A 22,164-nucleotide genomic window follows, 5' to 3' on the forward strand; every position below is an offset into this window, starting at 1 on the left:
CCTCACCTCCTTTTAAATTGGCTTCACCATAATTTGTAGTACAGTTTATTCTTTTTAAAAACCTCCATTAAAACTTGCCTCACCTCCTTTTAAATTGGCTTCACCATAATTTGTAGTACAGTTTATTCTTTTTAAAAACCTCTATTGAAACTTGCGTCGCCTCTTTTTAAATTTGTAGTACAGTTTATTCTTTTTAAAAACCTCCATTGAAACTAATTGCCTCACCTCATTTAAAATTGGCTTCACCATAATTTGTAGTACAGTTTATTCTTTTTTAAAAACCTCAATTGAAACTTGCCTCGCCTCCTTTTAAATTTGTAGTACAGTTTATTCTTTTCAAAAACCTCAATTGAAACTTGCCTCACCTCCTTTTAAATTGGCTTCACCATAATTTGTAGTACAGTTTATTCTTTTTAAAAACCTCCATTGAAACTTGCCTCACCTCCTTTTAAATTGGCTTCACCATAATTTGTAGTACAGTTTATTCTTTTTAAAAACCTCTATTGAAACTTGCGTCGCCTCTTTTTAAATTTGTAGTACAGTTTATTCTTTTTAAAAACCTCCATTGAAACTTGCCTCACCTCATTTTAAATTGGCTTCACCATAATTTGTAGTACAGTTTATTCTTTTTAAAAACCTCTATTGAAACTTGCGTCGCCTCCTTTTAAATTTGTAGTACAGTTTATTCTTTTTTAAAAACCTCCATTGAAACTTGCCTCACCTCCTTTTAAACTGGCTTCACCATAATACAGTTTATTCTTTTTAAAAACCTCCATTAAAACTTGCCTCACCTCCTTTTAAATTGGCTTCACCATAATTTGTAGTACAGTTTATTCTTTTTAAAAACCTCCATTGAAACTTGCCTCACCTCCTTTTAAATTGGCTTCACCATAATTTGTAGTACAGTTTATTCTTTTTAAAAACCTCCATTGAAACTTGCCTCACCTCCTTTTAAATTGGCTTCACCATAATACAGTTTATTCTTTTTAAAAACCTCCATTAAAACTTGCCTCACCTCCTTTTAAATTGGCTTCACCATAATTTGTAGTACAGTTTATTCTTTTTTAAAAACCTCCATTGAAACTTGCCTCGCCTCCTTTTAAATTTGTAGTACAGTTTATTCTTTTCAAAAACCTCAATTGAAACTTGCCTCACCTCCTTTTAAATTGGCTTCACCATAATTTGTAGTACAGTTTATTCTTTTTGAAAACCTCCATTGAAACTTGCCTCACCTCCTTTTAAATTGGCTTCACCATAATTTGTAGTACAGTTTATTCTTTTTAAAAACCTCTATTGAAACTTGCGTCGCCTCTTTTTAAATTTGTAGTACAGTTTATTCTTTTTAAAAACCTCCATTGAAACTTGCCTCACCTCATTTTAAATTGGCTTCACCATAATTTACAGTTTATTCTTTTTAAAAACCTCTATTGAAACTTGCGTCGTCTCCTTTTAAATTTGTAGTACAGTTTATTCTTTTTTAAAAACCTCCATTGAAACTTGCCTCACCTCCTTTTAAACTGGCTTCACCATAATACAGTTTATTCTTTTTAAAAACCTCCATTAAAACTTGCCTCACCTCCTTTTAAATTGGCTTCACCATAATTTGTAGTACGTACAGTTTATTCTTTTTAAAAACCTCCATTGAAACTTGCCTCACCTCCTTTTAAATTGGCTTCACCATAATTTGTAGTACAGTTTATTCTTTTTAAAAACCTCCATTGAAACTTGCCTCACCTCCTTTTAAATTGGCTTCACCATAATACAGTTTATTCTTTTTAAAAACCTCCATTAAAACTTGATCACCTCCTTTTAAATTGGCTTCACCATAATTTGTAGTACAGTTTATTCTTTTTTAAAAACCTCCATTGAAATTAACTTGCCTCGCCTCCTTTTAAATTTGTAGTACAGTTTATTCTTTTTAAAAACCTCAATTGAAACTTGCCTCACCTCCTTTTAAATTGGCTTCACCATAATTTGTAGTACAGTTTATTCTTTTTAAAAACCTCCATTAATAACTTGCCTCACCTCCTTTTAAATTGGCTTCACCATAATACAGTTTATTCTTTTTTTAAACCTCCATTGAAACTTGTCTCACCTCCTTTTAAATTGGCTTTGATCACCATAATATTCAGGTAAGGTATATTCATTCTTTTTTTAAAAAACATCATTGTTCACTTCCCTCACCTAGATCATTTGGCTATATATAATACGTTTTATTCTACACTATTCTTCCCTTTAAAAAAAACCTGATTGTACTCCTGCCTCCCCTGATCTGACATTTGCCTCTCAACGTACTGGAAATAGATACCCTTTTTTCAATATTTTTGTGTTTTTGACACCCTTATCACGTTATACGTATAACGTGCCCTCTCTTGAAAAAGACATCCTTTTTACGTGTTTTTTGGGTCGCGCATGGTATCCACTCGTCAATATAAGTGGCCCCCCCCCCGGGCGTACTATACATGCATAGTGTTATTTTATTATCTCTTTATATCGGAAACTTCGTTTTACGTACCGAATTGCCATGCACTCTCTCCGACGCGTTTGAAGTCTTAGACAGCATGGCATACTACCAGCCGATGGTACACACACGCACACACACACACGTTATTTGACAACTTGTCTCTGGAGCCAAAGTTCCTCGCATATAACTATCTGCATGCCTGCACGCAGTGTGTATTGAACACGCACGACCACGATCTAATGAATATTCATCGGCGAGACTGACGTCATTTTACGAGTCTCCTTTCAAACTTGGATCATAAGTGCCTACCGCTTGGATGCATGCTTTCACCTTCAGTTTGTGATTAGTCTCTGTTCAATCCCTTAGTGTGTAATATATAAACATCATATCAGATGTAGGACTGTATCTAAAGCCTGTGTCTAAGCACAGTGGATCAAAGGCTTCAGACTCAGCACAATGGACATTTACCACAAAACATATGGTAAAGAAAAAAATAACCAGGTGTTAATATTCCTCTCTTTGTTTGATGAACTCCATTAAACTCAAGAAACAAACAACAGTGATTAAAGCACCAGGCTCAGGAGCAGAGCTTAGAATTTTATATTGAAGAATTAAAGTGGAAACATATGGCAAATTGATTGAAAAGTTTCATAACTTCAGTGGCCACCCCAGGTAATTATAATGTTATCAGTACCATTAACGTTATATTAATTGATTATAGACAGTACAGTATAATGCATGAAATACACTGATAGTACAGATTTAAAGCTGATAATAAATTTAAAAAGTAAAATATATGAGATAAAATGAAATAAGATAAATTTGGGGGCATAAAACATGCAGATATGCACAAGAACTATCAATATTGATTGCATACTCTGGACTTGAAATATTTATAATTAGGAGTTGTCCTGAAATTTGCAAGAGGAGCTGATGAGACAGTGTAAAAAAAATATTTAAAAAATTTAACTTGAAATATTATTCAGTGAATTAAAATCACAGGGTGAGTAAAATTGAAATAAAGATATGAAGCACTACGATGGAGATGATATAACCTATACTTCTTTCTTCTCTGCACATACTTTGAGAGATTCAGAGCTTCATTCCCAGTAATGGAGTTACGTTTTCAAATTATACATGTAGCCTTCTGTTTTGAGCCAAACTAAAATATATTTTTATGGACTGTTCATGGGCAGTTGACCAGTAATATATGGACATTTTTCAGCACATGTCATTACAATGAGAATGAGTTCCATCTCAGGCCTTATATTGCCATATTTTTAGGTGAAGGTCACCTTTCTATTCATGGCAATTTTCTATATTACATTACAAATGGAAAATAATAAAAAAGCACAACAAATCTCCAAGACAAATGAGAGTGACATTGAAGCCATTTAACAGGGCATCTATGGGCATGGTCTTCAATGGCCGGACATCGGGTTACTCTTTGGGTCAATTATTTCAATAACCTTGGGGTGGCTTAGACTTTAGTTAAAGGAAAATGAAAGGATAGATTTATTATCTGGTCATAAGCCGATTACATTTCACTGATTAAATATAAATAACAAGTGGAATGCCTCTGGCCGTCTCACCTGCATCACGCGATTCAATATAGCAGCAGTGCTGATTTTGAAAACTACTATAACTCGCACAAGATGTTCAGTGATACTTGGTTACTCTTATTTCCACGTTTTATGAACTAGACCAATACACTTATAGAGATATGATGGCAATTCAACAAATACCCCCAACGTGGCCAAAGTTCTTTGACCTTACATGACCTTTGACCTTGATCATGTGACCTGAAACTCGCACAGGATGTTCAGTGATACTTGATTACTATTATGTCCAAGTTTTATGAACTAGACCAACACACTTTCAAATTTATGGCTGTAATTCAACAAATACCCCAATTTGGCCAAAGTTCATTGACCCTAAATGACCTTTGACCTTGATCATGTGACCTGAAACTTGCACAGGATGTTCAGTATTACTTGATTACTATTATGTCCAAGTTTCATGAATCAGATCCATAAACTTTCAAAGTTATGATGGTAATTCAACAGATACCCCCAATTCGGCCAAAGTTCATTGACCCTAAATGACCTTTGACCTTGGTCATGTGACGTGAAACTCATGCAGGATGTTCAGTGATACTTGATTAACCTTATGTATAAGTTTCATGAACTAGGTCCATATATTTTCTAAGTTATGATGACATTTCAAAAACTTAACCTTAGGTTAAGATTTTGATGTTGATTCCCCCAACATGGTCTAAGTTCATTGACCCTAAATGACCTTTGACCTTGGTCATGTGACATGAAACTCAGGCAGGATGTTCAGTAATACTTGATTAAACCTTATGGCCAAGTTTCATGAACTAGGTCCATATACTTTCTAAGTTATGCTGTCATTTCAAAAACTTAACCTCAGGTTAAGATTTGGTGTTGACGCCGCCGTCGGAAAAGCGGCGCCTATAGTCTCACTCTGCTATGCAGGTGAGACAAAAATGAGGCAGAACGGTTTCCTATTTCCCATGATATGCCAAGTCAAAGTTATCAATATTTTGATATTCGAAAGACCCGTGGAGGTCGCCATTTTGCTTATACTCCCTATATCTCTGTGGGGGGGTTGTGACGTCAGCGACGGACAACTCGGTGTCCGATCCCGGCGCGCGCCTGTGATTGCTAGCGGAAAATCGGTCAGAAAAGGGCACAAAATGCAGCTTTTACCGAACTCCCGATCCGCAGAAGAAGCCAGAAATCTCTAAGAATGAGTGGCTGCACTAAAGGTGGAGAAATACAACAAGCCTTCCTCCAAATTCACGAGGAATGATGTTGTTTGTAGCGAGCATTTTACCAATTTTTTCGGCCGAGTATTGGGGCTTGAAGTCGAAGGCTCTCGGGCCTTTTAAGTTCTATTTCAATACAAACGTCCGCGATAAGTTTTGTTTTACTTAAAATTGACGGTAACAAATAATAAACAACGTTAGACATATTGAAATATAGCACAATCAACAATTTCACGATATTCAAACGGGATAGACAACCAAACTTCCAACAAAACACGATCACTCGGTTCAGGGGCCGGCCGTCCGTACAAATTTGCCAATTTGGATATCGTAAATAATTGTGTAAACATTTTCATCAAAACTCATCAATATGTGTTTTTAAACCATAAAATAATTTTAATTTTAATATTTTCAAGTGTTTCATGTGTATATTTTATTTATTTCTGGTAAAAGAAGTATCTATATTCTGCAAACTTGGGGGTGGTTTCAGCCTGTGTATAACTGCACATGGAAGTACTACCGAGAGCAGTTGTTCGTCGCTGACATCACAATTTTGAACAAACCCCATAACAATGGCGATCTCCATTCAGAGACTTCGAACCTGAAGAAGCCTAACTTTGAAGAGGTGGTACTCCATACTGGGAAATCGGATTTGGGTATAAGTGGATTCATCTTGATTATCATGTACTTATCAATGATATTATGTGGTATTAAATGTTGGGTTTCATTCTCCTTTAAATGAAGAGCTTCGCCAGCAAGCAATGGTTTGCCGAACATTTGTATCATACAAAACTATCAAGGATTAAGAGTGGCTGTATTACAGACATGTGTGTAAACTTGATGCCATTACAAGTGTTTGGGTTCCAGTGGATTGGGACAGGTCACCTAAACATTACAATCATGGTCTTTACAAACCATCTGGGTGCTGTAATCCTCAAAGATGATATAGATTTCTTTCAGCTTGGTCTACTCAATGATAATAAAATAAAGGAAAAAAAAAGAAAGTTCACTCAGAGTACCACAGTGATTGAGTTAAACACAATTAGTACTCACACTCACAGCCATCACAGGTGCTCTGAGGTGAATCTCTACATCTCCAAACCCCATTTCCTGGAATTCCAATTAAATTCAGATGAACTCTTACTTGAATATACTACAACTTTCTCCATATGCCGTTGGAAACGTGGTGCTGTAAATCAATCAAAATCCTTTCATGCCACCAAATCGGTTTTCTTTCTTCCAAAAGTCATCAAGAACATGCACCCAGATAACACTCTTCAAGGGCACACTCTAACAATCCCTACACTGTGAGCCTCCATGGTAGAGCAGTCTATCAGGGTCAGCAGCTTCCACAAAACCTTCAGATGTCACCTGAAAAAGTTCCTTCCTGTTCCATGACAAGCTCTGCCTAGAGAGCACTCAGAACGTGACTATGAGTAGAGTATATCATAGTGGCCTGGTCTATACAGGAGCATGACTTGAGGTGTACAGCCATCTGGAAAGTCGTGGCAGTTGACCTTGCCCCCTTCGCCTCTGTCAAGGTATGCTACCCTAATGCCCACCTCTAGTGCATTGGTCAAAGCAATGATGTGGATGTGGTCACTCTCTTTGGACATCGGCTCGACTTCCTGTATGAAAAAAAAGGAATTAACTATAAGCTCTGTATACAAGAATCACTACAATTTTGTTGAATAATTAATTAATGTTAATACTACTGCTGCTGCTACTAATACTTCTGCTGCTGCTGCTGCTGCTGCTGCTGCTGCTGCTGCTACTGCTACTGCTACTACTACTACTACTACTACTACTACTACTACTACTACTACTATGTCTACTACTACTACGTCTACTATGTCTACTAATACTACTACTACTACTATGTCTACTACTACTACTACTACTACTACAACTAATACTACTGGACATAATAGGACAAGCCTGTACATTATAATGTACAGGATAAAACTGTAAGCAAAAAGATTTGCCAACTTTCAGGATGGACATCTCATTTATCACTGAGAAGAAGCACAGTGCTTACTAGCACATTCTTAATCACATAAATAATTCACCTGCAAACTAGTCCATTCCCAAATACATATTAACATCTGTAACATGTGTCATAAAATCTATACATAGGATGTGGCAGCACAGTCACTAATCAGATTCTGCTAAGTTCTATGGCTGAACTAAGAAGTTGGTCAGTATGTTTGTTGGTATTGGTCTGAATTGAGGATGGATCTAGCAATAAATTACCAAGACCCTATCGTTATAACTTTAGGAATGATGTAAAAAGTATAAGGGGAAACATGCATCCACGGCTGGAATGGCTATATCACTACCTTTTCTCCAACTGAAATTAACATTTGCTAGCCCAACCTTGTACAAATAATTTCCTATCATACTATCTCAAAGCCTGTTATATTTGGATATTATTGCCTCAAGTCATATTCTGAAGACTGGATTATCGCAGCATTTTTGTATCTTCAGTATAGATGAAGATAACATCTTAATTCTGAAAATGGACCTATTCCAATCTCCTATCTTTCCTATCACCTCGGCAGTCATTTACAATATCTTGACCTATGTGGAATACAATATGTGGGCCATGATGCCTTGAAGTTAAAAATAAGTGGCTATCTCACTCAGATTCATCTTCGTTAAGAATGGAAAAGATGTCCATAGGGAAAAGACCATAATCACAACTATAATACTAATAATAATAATAGGCATTTATATAGCGCCATCTATCTAGAAATATTCTATTCCGAGGCGCGATGTTATCATTATTATTACCCCGGCTTTAGCTCGAGCTGCCTTTCAACGCTCATGCATTCAAGGAATTAATCCTGCCGGGTACCCATTCATCTCACCTGGGTTGAGTGCAGCACAATGTGAATAAATTTCTTGCTGAAGGAAATTACGCCATGGCTGTTTCAAAGTCTGAAGACTAATCCACTGGGCCACAACGCTCTAATTAAAAAAAGCACTACTTCCAAGAATTACATAACATATCATTCTTCCAATCAATTTTAAAGAAAGGTAAACTCAGAAGTAAAGATATGCTCTACCTGGCTACAGAATTCCTTCACAGTCCTCCCAGCTTCGATGAAGTCCTTATAGAAGTCCGCTCGCTTCTTGAGTTCTCCTGAAGTGAGAAGTCTAAAGTAAACCACCAGATAGTCAGATATACCCTGGTCACAGTATGTCTCTATCAGGTTCTCTAGGCTTGGTTTATCTTGGATTGATTGCACTGCTTCCATAAACTATTAAATAATGCAAAATAAAAGGAGTGACATGAATCAACTGAACATACTTTTTTCATGTAAACTACAACTACTACTACCACCACCACCACCACCACCACCACTACTACCACTACTAATACTACTAATACTTCAAGTTTTAATTCACTGCCCTGTAAAATGAGAGAAAATAATGTGAAAAATATTTATATCCCAGCATGAATGGAATGAATGGACCACATTAAATAATCATATTCATGAGGAGTGTGTAAGAAGTGTCCATTGAATAATTAATAAGTTTATTAATTTTTTTATAATCATTACAATGGCTACTAAGCTTGTTTTATACGCAAGTCAACAAGGGATGATAGCGCAACAGTCAAAACACACAAGTACCATCCTAAATGTATTATATGACACCTAGATAGATCCTTGAAATGAATATCCATTCAACTCGGCTACACCTCCTTGAATGTATCATTTCATCTTTCACCTCATGAAGTATTCTGTCCATTGCACTCATAAACATTCATTATTTGTATACTATTGCATGGCCAAGTGATGTCACAGTAATATTGTGCAATACTTTGCACTTGCTAACTGCACCTCTAATCCATTGTGATATTACCTTTAGTTGGCAGATATGTACTATCAGCAATTTTTCTAACTCATGCATAGGTACAAAAAATGTCCATGAAAGAGAGGCATACATGTAGATTGTAACAATTTCACATGATACAGAATTTCGTACTATTACATTATTTCTACATTTATTTGTTGTTTTTATACAATTATTCAACAAATAAATCTTAAAAGCCCCTTAATGTGATGTGTGTATACAGGAAACGAGAAAGAAAACAAATGCATTGTAATTGGATAAGAGTAACCAGATCTTAAATACTTTGCTGAATATGAAGAACTAAAAGGTTGAAAGACATTGGTTTCTAAAGCATACTAGGGCTGAATGAATGAATTTTAATAACTGCTAAAGCAAAAACTGTATAAATGGTTACTTTAATTCTGGTTTTAAATTCTAAAAAAAAATCAAGATTCAGTAATCACCAAAAATATCCATATAAGAGACGGCAATTTATACTCGTGAACAAATCACATAAATCATAAAATTAAAGCATTGGAACTTCTCTACCTGGCAAAAAAATTGTAGAAATATCTATTTAAAAATTATGATACATAAGGTATTGTCTGTATTGTGTCACTTACTGTGTCATGAAAGTCCTCTAATGTAAAGGCAGGAAAACCTAATGATATCAGCTCATCTTTGCTCTTCTTTGCAATGCCAATAAATCTGTTAGGATCAAATTGAATTGTATTTATTTAGGATGATCAAAAATATACATATCTGGAAAGCAATAACTGTTTATATTACTATATTCGGATTAAAAAAAAATGTTCGTATGAAACAGAGAGAAAGAGACGCAAGGTGTGAGGGAGTCAGGGAGGAAAGAAAGATATAGATATAAATTTGTTTTTATTGTGCAACAATAATGTGTGCTCATGTCTAAACACCAATCACATTCATCTTTTCAGTGAACAGTAGCTAATACATTTCAAAGGATAATTTGATAACGTACATGAACATTCACCAGTATCCTAATCCATTTTATGAAATGGACTTTGAACATGTATTTTGAAGGTTAAATAGTATCATCATCAGGTTTCTAAAAATCAAATCTTTCAATGCCCAAAAAAAAAAAGAAAAAAAAAACTTTGGATTTTGGTAACAATTTTATACAAAAAATACTGATTTCTTACTTGGAAATATCAACCTGATTGAGCATCTCACCTGTGTAGCTCCTCTTTGTCTGTCAGAAGAGTTTCAAAGTAAGCAAATCCAAACGCACGGAAGAAACAGTTCCCATCACCTCTTGTTTTCCTGATAAATCGGTGTTTTGTTAAAAGGTCCTGAGGGAAACAAAAAAGAACCCACTCAATGAGAATGACAACAAAAATGAAAGAAGATCAAAGACTGGTGTCTGAATAGAATTACTACAATAAAATTTCTAATAATAATAATATATAGCATTTACGAGGCGCTAATTGCCTATTCAATAAGTTAAAGACAAAGGGGTTGTATGTACAGTATAACAGTCAACTCAACTTTGGTATCATTTGGTATTTGAAGAACAGTTTTATACATCATCTATAAAGTATTATACACTTAGTAACAGCACACACATACTTATGTGACCAAAAAGATTTAATATATTTAATGTGTGAAGAATAGAAAGAAAAGACAATGACCAGAACTTCCAAAATTGTACACCAAGTTCTATAACAGCATCCAAAACGGATGCCCAAAATGTCTTTGCAATGTGTGGTCAAAATGTATATAATGAATCTTTATATTCTAAGCTGAACTCTACACCCTTCATCTTAAAGATAGCTTTCTGACTTCACGTGATATTTGAAAATATAGTCCTATATGCACTTTAAAACTTCTAAATCTGTGTGGAGCAGAACCCCCCCCCCTAACATTTGAAATATTGTCCATCCTCTGAGGGGAGGTGGATGAAATACAATAAGACAAGATACAAAAAAAGTTTACGACAAAACCACTTATCTTGGCTCCTTTGAGAATGCTTTTTTTATTACCATGGGTAATAAAAGTGGTTACATATACATACAATTATTACATACAATACTTACTTCTACTTTCTGACAGTAAACAGGATCACTTTTGAATTCATCTGTGAGAACAGAAAGTGGTAGCTTCTCACTAATAAGTTGGGTGGACTCTTTTATCTAAGTGGAAGAGAAAATATATACAAACACATATTAAATACACACAATAAATGTTTGATTCCTAATATCATACTTCTGTGATGAATAGAAACTAGATCGATAGTGGACTGTTTGTACTAAAAATAAATGATTAAAAAGTCCATAGAAATTTCTACAATTCAGTAGATCTGATATAAGTGGTAAAAGTCTAAGCCATCAAATTTTGATAGCAATTAATTGCCCATGTCAATGTTATATCAAAGATCAAAAAGCTAAATAAAACAAAGAAATAAACAGAGAGAATGAATGATATACAATTTATTTGATTCATGGTAAGAAAAAAAAATGTCAATTTGATAAATACCTCTTTCTCAAGTTTATCCTGATGTGCTAATATTGCCTCATCTCTTGCCATGCCTACAGAAAATAAATCACACGTAAATGGATTACCGATTAGACATATTCAACAGGAAGTTGCCTTGAATAATAATCATAATCTAAAAAAAAAAAACATTTGAAAAAAAAAATTCACTCTACATCCATCCTACGGTTAGCCTAAAAATTGGTGATTTAGAGCCAACATCGAGTTCCTCACATGTGTAAATAATTCACTGCCGATTTCAAAACATTGCATGCGCGAGGGTCTGAGCTCGTTGATATGATTAAACTTCTTGATTGTTTTATTTTGCCAAATAAATTGAAGAGAATTGAATTGAAACAAAAACATTTTCATGCGAAAATGATTTAAATTAGTGAGTGATGAAAGGATTTATCTTGGCCAGTTCAAATAGTAGAACAGCACTTCATCACATACATACCAAACAAATTTTAATGTAAACACCAATGTGCGCTACCATAAACACACTGAAAGAGACAAGTTCGGGATTTCTTCGAACCCCCTGCATAACTTGGATAACGGAAAATAACAAAAAGTTCTGTAATAAAAGTAATTTTTTCATATTTCAACATCATAATGGATCCGAATAGATAGATATGATACGTACATAGTTTAATGTAAATGATATAATAGCAATAGTGTTAAGTTTTCAGAGCGATATACCTCATTGCAGCTAATCCAAGTGGATGTCAGGTTCCTAAACTAGTTTTTATGGTAACGGTTACCGCAAGAATTTGGAAATGTGCAGCAAATCAGGGATTTAAATTTATAGGCGTTTCTTACATGTAGGTACCATTCTATCGACGTGTTTTGAAGGGGAAGTTCATCCTGACAAATGGAATATGGTAAAAATAGCAGAAAAATGAAGTGAAAGTTTACAGAAACCAGATCAAAGATTAAGAAAGTTATTGGAAGTTTGAGTTTTTGATATGTGACATCATCATACGAGCAGCTGCCCCGTATTTTATGCACCAAAATGTATACTTTTGTAATCAGTTCATGATTGCTAAAAAAATCTTTCAGGAGCGGATGTGAAGGGATTTGTATGTTGATATACTGAAGGTACAATAAAAACCATTTTAATTTTTTTCTTAAGAAAATGACATTTCAGTGATATCTTTTATTACACCACATATGGAAAAACTGCTCGCAAATGACGTCACCATTAAAATTAGACCAAAAGCTTCGGTCTCTGTTATGTTGGTTGTTCAGCTGAACTCCGTTGGCTTCACTCACCAAATACAGAGACCGAAGTTCTAGCGCGATCTGTACAGGGGACTCAATGGCCATATGTTTAGGTACTTAAGATCGGATAAAACGGGGAAGTGAATTTGCGCGACAGCCGAGGTAAGTCACTGTTTTTGTTCCTTTTAACTTGATTTTCTCCGTTTTTGGGCAATTAATGCCAAGAGGGAATATTGATTTGCATTTTGGTCGCGTTAATTTTCAAAATTTTTATTCATTAAAGACAAAAATTGAAGAGCCCCGACGGGGGGATTTCGCATTGCAAGTCCCCTAATGGTGGCTGCACGCTAGCGAGCCGTCTGTGTACGAGGAGAATAAAAATAAAAAAAATGTTAAAAAACTCCTCGAAACAGACGGCTGCCAGCTGTCTACATTAAAATATAAAATTCTAATAGCTTTTTTTAATCTTTGGATTCCCTAAAACCCTCACCAATATCATTTCAATAATTTTCTATTTATACAATAAACTTAATGTCAGGGTAAATTTCCTCTTTAATGTATTATAACAATATAAGTACAATATTTGGGATCCAAAGTGTGCTGAAAATTAGAAGAGCGATTTGACATGAGAAGGCCGTGCATGTAATTCAGGAAAAAAAAAGAAATACTAATTCAAGTGTTATCAATTTGATGCAGAAGATCTAAAGTATGATTTAAAAATGTCACCCTTTCCATTTATAGTCCGACATTATAATTCTTATTTTCTTCTCAGAACCTTTCTTATTTAATCTACTACATGGAGGGACTTTGGGATTTTTTTGGCATGGGATGGGGGTTTGAGACTGGCCATTTATACCTCCGTCATTTTTACCTCTGCCATTTTACTTTTACCATTTTTACCTCTGCCATTTTTACCTTTGCCATTTTTACCTTTGTCATTTTTACCTTTGCCATTTTTACTTCTGCCATTTTTACCTCTGCCATTTTTGCCTTTGCCATTTTTACACCGAACTGGTGTAGCGTTGTGTAGTGAAGCCTGCATGAACATCACTTGAGGTAACATGTAGCATACTATACTAACCTCCATGACCTCATACTACTACTAGTGTGAGTGGGAGTAGCTTAGATCTAGTCTACTCGGAGTCTACTATGTCGACTGCGTGTATAAGAAATCACACGGGCCTGAGTGGACGGTCGGAACTCCAGTCCAGAGAGTCCAGTCCAATCAACTCAGTGAGTCAGTCAAATGAGAAAATTTCACCTTATCCTATACATCACATTTTATCTCCTAAGTTTTGACAAAACAATTCAATCGACAGAAGACGTACCTGTGAGTTGTTCAATTTCTTGATCTACAGGCAAAGATGAAGGATTTCCTTCTTTATTCGCCATTCTTTTGGCAGAAAATCGAAGTGTTTCTGTATTACGTGAAGAAACAAAATGATTATGACGGAGGGTGGCGTGTAGATAACAAATCGATAAGAAAAATCAGATCAAAGCAAAGCAACAAAGACATTTTTTAATGAGTTTCAAGGGGGGGGGGGGGGGTGGGGGGCATGTTAGCCGGCAGAAATATTCAGCCGTTTTTTTTTCTCAAAACTTATTTTTTTCATCTTGATTTGGTATATTTTCTGTATACTCAACGTGATACTAAAGGAATTGGAGTCACATAGCCCCCCCCCCCCCCCCAATTTTAGAAATATAAAGACGTTTAAAAAAGCAAGTACCGGTACCGGTAAATCCATTTCCATAAAAAAAAACAATGACACAGATTTCTCATTTACTAAGAATAAGTAAGAAACTCATTGCATGAGTTGCTTCATTTTGTCACTGATCGGCAGTATAATTGATCTTCTATATATCTATATATGTTTTCAGATATCTTGGGATTACCAAGCTATAGATTTAATGATAATAATAATAACAATAATAATAATAATAATGATAATAATAATAATAATAATAATAATAATTTAAATAATAATAACAATAATAATAATAATAAAAACAACAACAATATTAATAATAATAATGATAATAATAATAATAACAATAATAATAATAATAAAGAAGAAGAGTAGTAATAATAATAATGATACTAGCTAACTTACCAATCTGCAGCACTGCTCAAAATTCTGCTGCGGAGCAGGGGCAGCGGAACGTATTTTCGTTGTGGGGGGGGGGGGGGGGAGTCAAAGCAAAAAAGGGCACTTATATGGCAAAAGGGGTATTTTGGAGCAATCGGATATTTTCAACATATATCTGCGTAAAGTGTTGTGTGTTTTGTACGTAGTAATTACGTTGAGCAAAGCCTTTTTGAAGTGATTTCTGATGATAAGATATACATTTAGGCTTTAGAGCGGTTTGGAATATTTTCAAAATCTAAAGTTCTGAAATTCGCTGTTTGGTCAATTATGGCGCTAATTACTGTTAAATAAAGGGGCATCATTGTGAGCGCGAATCGTGAGCTCAAACATTTTGACATGTAATAAGACGTGAAACTTAAACATTCCGAAAAGTTTTTGTTATCATGAAGAAGCTGAAATTTTAAATTTTACTGACCTGATAAGGAATGCACTTAGTGACTGATAAATATTATAAGAGCGCGAGCTGAAAATTTGTTATATTTCAACCTGTAAACTGGACATTCTAAGTACTTTCTGCAACCATCAAGAACAGAATGACTGGGTTGCGAATGCGAAAGGCGAGCCAAGAAATTGTGACATTCCAACCTGAAAAACTGGACATTCTAAGCACTTTTTGTAACCAAGAACAGAAAGAGAATCTTACTAAACAATAACTGATGCGAGCCAATTTTTTTTGTGATTTTCAACCCGCGCTTCTCACTCACATAATCTTTATTGGTCTTATGTGATACATAATCTTGTCTGTGAAAATAAAAGTATTTTTTTCCTCTTCAGTTTGTTGTAGGACTTACCACCTCTAACCCCCTTTAGCAGCCCACCGGGGATTCCCCCCTCCCCTCTATTGGAAGTGCTGGATCCGCCCTCTTCATTATAGGCCTACATGACTTGATGTGTGGGTGTTGACGCACTGGACGAGTGATGAGGAGGGGGGGGGGGTGTTCGTTCGAGGGAACGTGTATGGATGCATGAGGGCGACTGGGGAGGGTGGTGCGTGTGTGTGTGGGGCAGGGGCGTCGATCCATTTTTCAGATTGGGGGGGGGGGGGGCAAAATCATGAATCAACGTTCCACAGGCGCTCGACCACACAAAACAAACAAACTCACCCACTCACCCAAACATACTCATATATATATATATATATATATATATATACAGTGCGTCCCAGAAAAAACGAAACCGAGATTAAGCGATGATTTATCATAACTTAATCACATTAATCACAAATGCAATAGACAAATTACCTTGTTTGTTTGTTTGTTTGTTTGTTTTATTTCCGTATATAAAATAACAGATACAAAGTACATACAAATACATATAACATGAGATGATGAGGTCAATATTAAGATACAATAATAAAAGGTAAAAAATAAAGTAAATTATACGACTGGTAGTCCATATTCAGCTGCAATAATGCATTGCTGCTGGTCTTCCATGGAGCCAGTTTACATACAAAAATGCTATGATTACCATAAAATAAAGAAAGTTGACCATCAGACATATAAGTGAAATCATTAAAAACAAAGAAAAATCATATAAACTACACCTACCCCCCCTCCCCCCGGTACAAATCAGTGGTTTAATTTCATTTAGCACAGATATATTTCAAAAATGTATTTTTAAAAGAATTGAAAGTGCTGGTGACATTACGCACGCACAAAGGGATTCTGTTGAATTTATGCAGCTCGGTAAGAGAAATATCTTTAACAACTATTGGTTCTAGGTCTGGGTAAACATATATTATTTTCATTTCTAAGAGGGTAAGGAGTAACTTTTGTATGAAACAAATTTTTCATATATTCAGTGGACATGTTGTTACAAATCTTATACATGAATAATATCAAGTGAGTATACTGTCTCTTTTGAAAAGTGTCCCAACCAAGAATAGAATGAATTTGAGAGGTTGAAGTGTGTGAATATAACCGCGGTACGGGGTCAATTTTCAAGATTATTCTTCCAGCTCTATTTTGAATTTTTTGAAGTTGGTCAAGTAGAGATTTGTTTGCAGATTGATAGATAATGTCACCATAATCAAAATGAGGTAAAATTATTGAGTTATATATTAACTTTAATTCTGACAAATTTACAAAATGCTTTAGCCGTGCAATATAACCAATCATTCTCCCCAGTTTTTTACATAAATAATTTACGTGATAGTCCCACTTCATGTTTTCATCCACAAAGACACCTAGATACTTAAAGCTATTCACTTGAGTCAGTAAATGACAGTCAATTTTAGTTGTAAATGTTTTGACGTTTTAAGCATTTTTGGTGTTCCAATCAACATGCTTACAGTTTTATCATAGTTTATTTTCAAATTATTCCTGTTTATTCAGACAGATAGACTTTCCAGCTCCTTATTAAGGACGAGTTCGATAACTCTAATATCTTTGTGTGAGAAATATATTACTGTGTCGTCAGCATAAAGGTGTACGGTGCACTCTTTAAATACAGAAATTATATCATCAATAAATAAAATGAACAGTAAGGGTCCAAGGAGAGATCCCTGGGGTACTCCCTTAAAAATGACCCTTTCTTCAGATAAAATTCCATTAATGGATGTACGTATTCTTCTATTAGTCAAATAACTTTTGAACCAATGCAATTCATCACCAGATATACCAATATGTTTAAAGGAAACCAAAACCCAAGAAGAGAAGAAATCTTATTGGAAAAAGTAAAATGAGAGGAACAATTTAAAAAAAGTTTCATCAAAATCGGTTATGAAATAAGCAAGTTATGGGAGTTTGAAAACTCTTGTTGTACTTTCTATGGGCATTCTCAAATTTTTTTTAAATTGTTCCTCTCATTTTACTCTTTCCAATAAGATTGCTTCTCTTCTTGGGTTTTGGTTTCCTTTAAGTTTGGATAGGAGAATTGCATGATCGACCAGGTCGAAAGCCTTTTGAAGGTCAATAAAAATAGCCCCTGTATACTGCCCATTGTCCATAGAATGAAACCAGTCATCCGTTACCTTAGCAAGAGCAGTAATGGTAGAGTGTTTCGGACGGAATCCAGATTGAAAAGCAGAAAGTAAAGAATGAGTTTGAATATAACGAAGCAATTGCTTTTGCACAATTTTTTCCATTAATTTAGACACACAGGGTAGAATCGATATCGGTCTATAGTTGTTAAATTCAAACTTATCACCTTTCTTGTGAATAGGAACAATTTTGGCTACTTTCCATTTCTCAGGTACAACACCATCACATAAAGATTTATTTATCAAGAAAGTAATAGGGCATATGTTTATTAACAACTTCTAATAGCATTATTTCCCACTTATTGACAGCGTCATTAATATCATCAAAATCTTCTATTATCCTCCAGTTTTGATTACGAAGGTCATTTCTGAAAGACTCCAAATCAACATTTCTGGATTTTCTATACCTTATATAAGTTTCACCAGATGAGAATTTTTGTTGGGATTTCCATATAAAATAACTAATGTAATGATCACTCATCCCATTACATAACACACCGTGAGCTTTCACTTTATCCATGTTATTAGTTAACATGTGGTCAACAAGCGTAGAAGACAAATCTGTCACTCTGGTACATGAAGAGTCATTTATAAATTTTAGCGAGTATACAGTATTAATTTGGTCAAAGATCTTGGTGTTTCCATAAAATGTTGTTTTCGTAATATCGCAGTTAATATCACCCATGACAATAATGTCACAATCAAAACTACAAGCAAATTCTAAAAATTGTTCATATTGATGAAATACCTCAATTCTACTATTAGGCGGCCTGTACCAATTAAAGAATAATAACGGTTTAGTGTTTTTTAAGTGGATCCGTAAACATATTGCCTCTAACCCAGAAAGAGAATTATGATTAATAAACTCAAAATGCAAAGATTCGTGCACATAAACTGCCACCCCGCCTCCGTTCCTATCACGGTCCGCACGAATGATAGAGTAATGAGGTATTTCAACTTCACTATCTACAATGGAGCTATCCAATCTAGTTTCGTTTAAAGCAAAAACGTGTATGTCATTTACATTCAAAATATGTTTAATTTCATCGTAATTTTTCAGAAGGCTGGCTACATTCAAGTGAACAAACTTAATACCTTTATCAGACATCTGATCATATTTCAAACAAACGTTATCTATCTTTTTACGATGATGTCTATATTACTTTCAATTTCATTATATGCTTCAATGCTTTCTTCTATAAAACATGGAAGATGCTTGAAAATACATTTTGTACACCCCCAGTTGAAAAAGACCATTGAAGTATCATTATACACCTTAACTGGAATCCGTGTGCAAGATATGTGTACCCATTTACAACACGTAGTGCATTTAAGTGCTTTATGATTTGAATTTACATTTTTGTTACAAAGAACACAAGGAAATTGTACCATTACCCCCAACAAGTACCCATTCCCCTGGGGCAGTAATCTAAATATAACCCAGGTAGTATTTTGTTTTATGTCCTCATGAAAGAAAACTTTAATTTGAAATACAACTTTTGGGGAAAATAACATTTTAGCCATAATATGTATTGGAGTACAAGGAAGAGTAGTCCTTGCCTTACATCACTATGACATCCCATATGCGGCCAATTTGAAGTCTCCATGTTTATAGCGATTACCAATATCAACAACTTTTAAAAATTCATAACTTTCTTGTTGTTTGTCAAATAGTGTTCAAACTTTCACCTATCAATTTGTCTGATTTTTCTTTTTCTTATAAAAACAAGTTTTTATTTGGGTTGGATTCCCCTTTAATTTTATGAAATTATTGAAATTCAAGCCTTATTTCAAATAACCAGACCTTTGTTATTTCTTGACCATTTTCTGTAACTGAGGTATCAAATTAAAGGGCAGATATTGAACTTTTTAAAAATGTGGTTTTCTTTTTGAAACCCAGATACAGCCCGCCAAATGACTTTTTGGTATCCCCTCTTCAAATTGTTTTTGCTCACTCATGCGTGAATGAGAAATAATTTAAGTAATTTCAGATGAAAGAGGAGATTCTAAGCTTTATAATGGTAGGTCATTTGTCTATTGTATTTGTGATTAAGTTATGATAAATCATCGATAAATCTCGATTTCATTTTTTGTGGGACGCACTGTCTATATAATATATATGACTAATGAGAAAGAAATTAATGCGCGCGCTAAGCGCGAGCTGAAATCTTTTAGTATACTGACCTGAAAACAGGAAAAAGGTACCTGTTAAACAGGTACCTTTTTCCTGTTTGTATGTTTGTTGCACTTTGTTTCCAGGAGTTTCACAATCATGAAGGTATATAAATGATAAGACAATGACCGTGGTCATTTACACTGGGCATTTACAAGCGAAAGAGGGCTGATAGAGCAGCCAGATCGGGAGCCAGATGGTTGTCGAAACTTGATACAAGCCCGACTCCGAAGCAGACTACAAAACTTGTGAATGACGAGTCAGCAACACAGTACTGTGGTTGTAAAGTAGAACTCCGAGAGAAAGTGACACGCACAGGCATATCGCAAAGGCTCTAGCTGAGCTCAGAAGGTCGACCGAGTATAGGGGTCGCCTGCATGCATACCGGCCTACATAGCGACGAAATGTGAGCTTATAATTATGTAGGCACAAATTTCTGCAGTGCACAGTTCAGTAGTTGCCAACAGAAACTTCACACACTATCTTTTCATTGAGCAACTCCATCTTTAACTCCTGGCAGGGAGAGAACATTGCCTGAAACTCACCGAACTGTTAATTGAAAAGTTGGTGGAATACGCTGGATTTTAATACACCATATAGTAATTCACAACACAGCAGCAACCAATAAAATGGCAACAGAGTGGTAAGTTCTACAATCACACATAGACATCCAGGCAGCCTACATCCTCATTCTTTCTTTTTCTACCTTATTTGCTTATTAACTTTTAATGAAAAATTATATTGCTATCCATTTCTACGTGCAATACGAGTTAGACCTCTACTTGAACTTGTGGTATGGATTCTGGATGCGTCTGCTAGCTGATCGGGTATATCATGATAGATCAGATCGTATACACGGAAGTATTATTATATAAAATCAAGAACTGAATTAATGTAAGAATATTACCATACTAAACCATATTTATGTATATTGGAAGAATTGCCTTCCCTGTTTAACGCTCTGGTGTTCACCGTAGGGCGTCAAAATTGACAAAGCTAATCATCTAAGCCTGTTTGATATTTTGTTCATGTAACATATAAGCTGAGATAACAAGACATTATTTCTTTCTTTGTATGTTTCGTAAAAATAGATCAACATAATTCCATCAAAATAATATTTACCAAATTGTAATGATTCAAAGTAAAGTGCATAAAATACAAATGAAGAAAGGCTGGTAACTGAAAAATGTGTGGCAGATAAGAAAACTCGACAAAAATATAAGCAGAACTTTTCTAACATCTACGATCTTTTATCAGCCCCTCTGGCCTCTCCGTGTAACTGAACCATTATGAACGTCACTTCTCTCTGTATTCTCTGCCGTTTGCGAATTTATAAACACCAAAATGGGCACAGTTTAAAACTTACATTATCATGTTACTTAATAATGATTATCTTTATTGTTGGATTTGGTTAAATTATGGTTTATAAACTATTCTTGGTTGCTTATATTTATTCCCATCACCGATGGATGTCACTGCCACTGGAGCTGGTATACAAGGGTAAGTTTGCACAGGGGACTGTGAGAGAGAATACAGATCTATAACCTTGCTTCTGTATGACTAAATCCTGGACTAAATGACTTACGTAAGCTACACTTCCCCCTCTCTCGAAGTTTCTTTAATTCCCTTGAGAGCGACCTGGTTGTTTGGAAATTGACAAAATGATTTCAGTAAGCAGGTAGGGAAATATGCCTGATTGGCCAATCGGATATTTGCCAAGGCGAAATCAGCACGCGGCGGTCACAACCCCCCTAAGAAAATGGAGAAGATAGTAATAGTTTGTTTCCTCTCTCAAAGCTCTCCCTCAGTAACTGACTGTTTATTCATCACTAAAAGCTGTTGAATGACTAGCCCAGCTTACGTGGCTTGAGTGACGTTCATGATATCACAGAGATCATCTTATCGTCAAACTAGGGGGTATCAACAAAGTTACAACAAAGCCAATAAATATACATACTTTATTTATGAATATGTCGTTCGCCTCGCCTATAAACAGTCTACATACAATGTCTAAACCACGAACCCTTCGTTTTGGTAGGTTTT

General features: G+C 35.1%; 1 protein-coding gene across 1 annotated transcript; it reads right to left on the minus strand.

The window, feature by feature from the left end:
* Nucleotides 1-3,027: 3,027 nt before the first annotated feature.
* On the minus strand, nt 3,028-14,326 carry LOC129265895 (ubiquitin thioesterase OTUB1-like). Its single transcript, XM_054903807.2, has 7 exons — nt 14,150-14,326; nt 11,604-11,656; nt 11,165-11,260; nt 10,302-10,420; nt 9,719-9,803; nt 8,324-8,518; nt 3,028-6,883 (listed from the first exon to the last, which is right to left on the minus strand). Exons 1-7 carry the CDS (start codon nt 14,211-14,213, stop codon nt 6,686-6,688), a joined length of 810 nt encoding a protein of 269 aa, XP_054759782.1. The 5' UTR covers nt 14,214-14,326; the 3' UTR covers nt 3,028-6,685.
* Between the last annotated feature and the right edge of the window lie 7,838 nt (nt 14,327-22,164).

The sequence above is a fragment of the Lytechinus pictus genome, chromosome 7 (genome assembly GCF_037042905.1).
Source record: "Lytechinus pictus isolate F3 Inbred chromosome 7, Lp3.0, whole genome shotgun sequence".
Classification (NCBI taxonomy): domain Eukaryota; kingdom Metazoa; phylum Echinodermata; class Echinoidea; order Temnopleuroida; family Toxopneustidae; genus Lytechinus; species Lytechinus pictus.

Coding starts and splice junctions, on each gene's coding strand:
- LOC129265895 (XM_054903807.2), bottom strand. CDS start 14,213: ATGGCGAATAAAGAAGGAAATCCTTCATCTTTGCCTGTAGATCAAGAA. Junction 11,261..11,603: donor AGGATAAACTTGAGAAAGAG/GTATTTATCAAA, acceptor TCTTCCACTTAG/ATAAAAGAGTCCACCCAACT. Junction 10,421..11,164: donor TTTACTGTCAGAAAGTAGAA/GTAAGTATTGTA, acceptor TGTTTCCCTCAG/GACCTTTTAACAAAACACCG.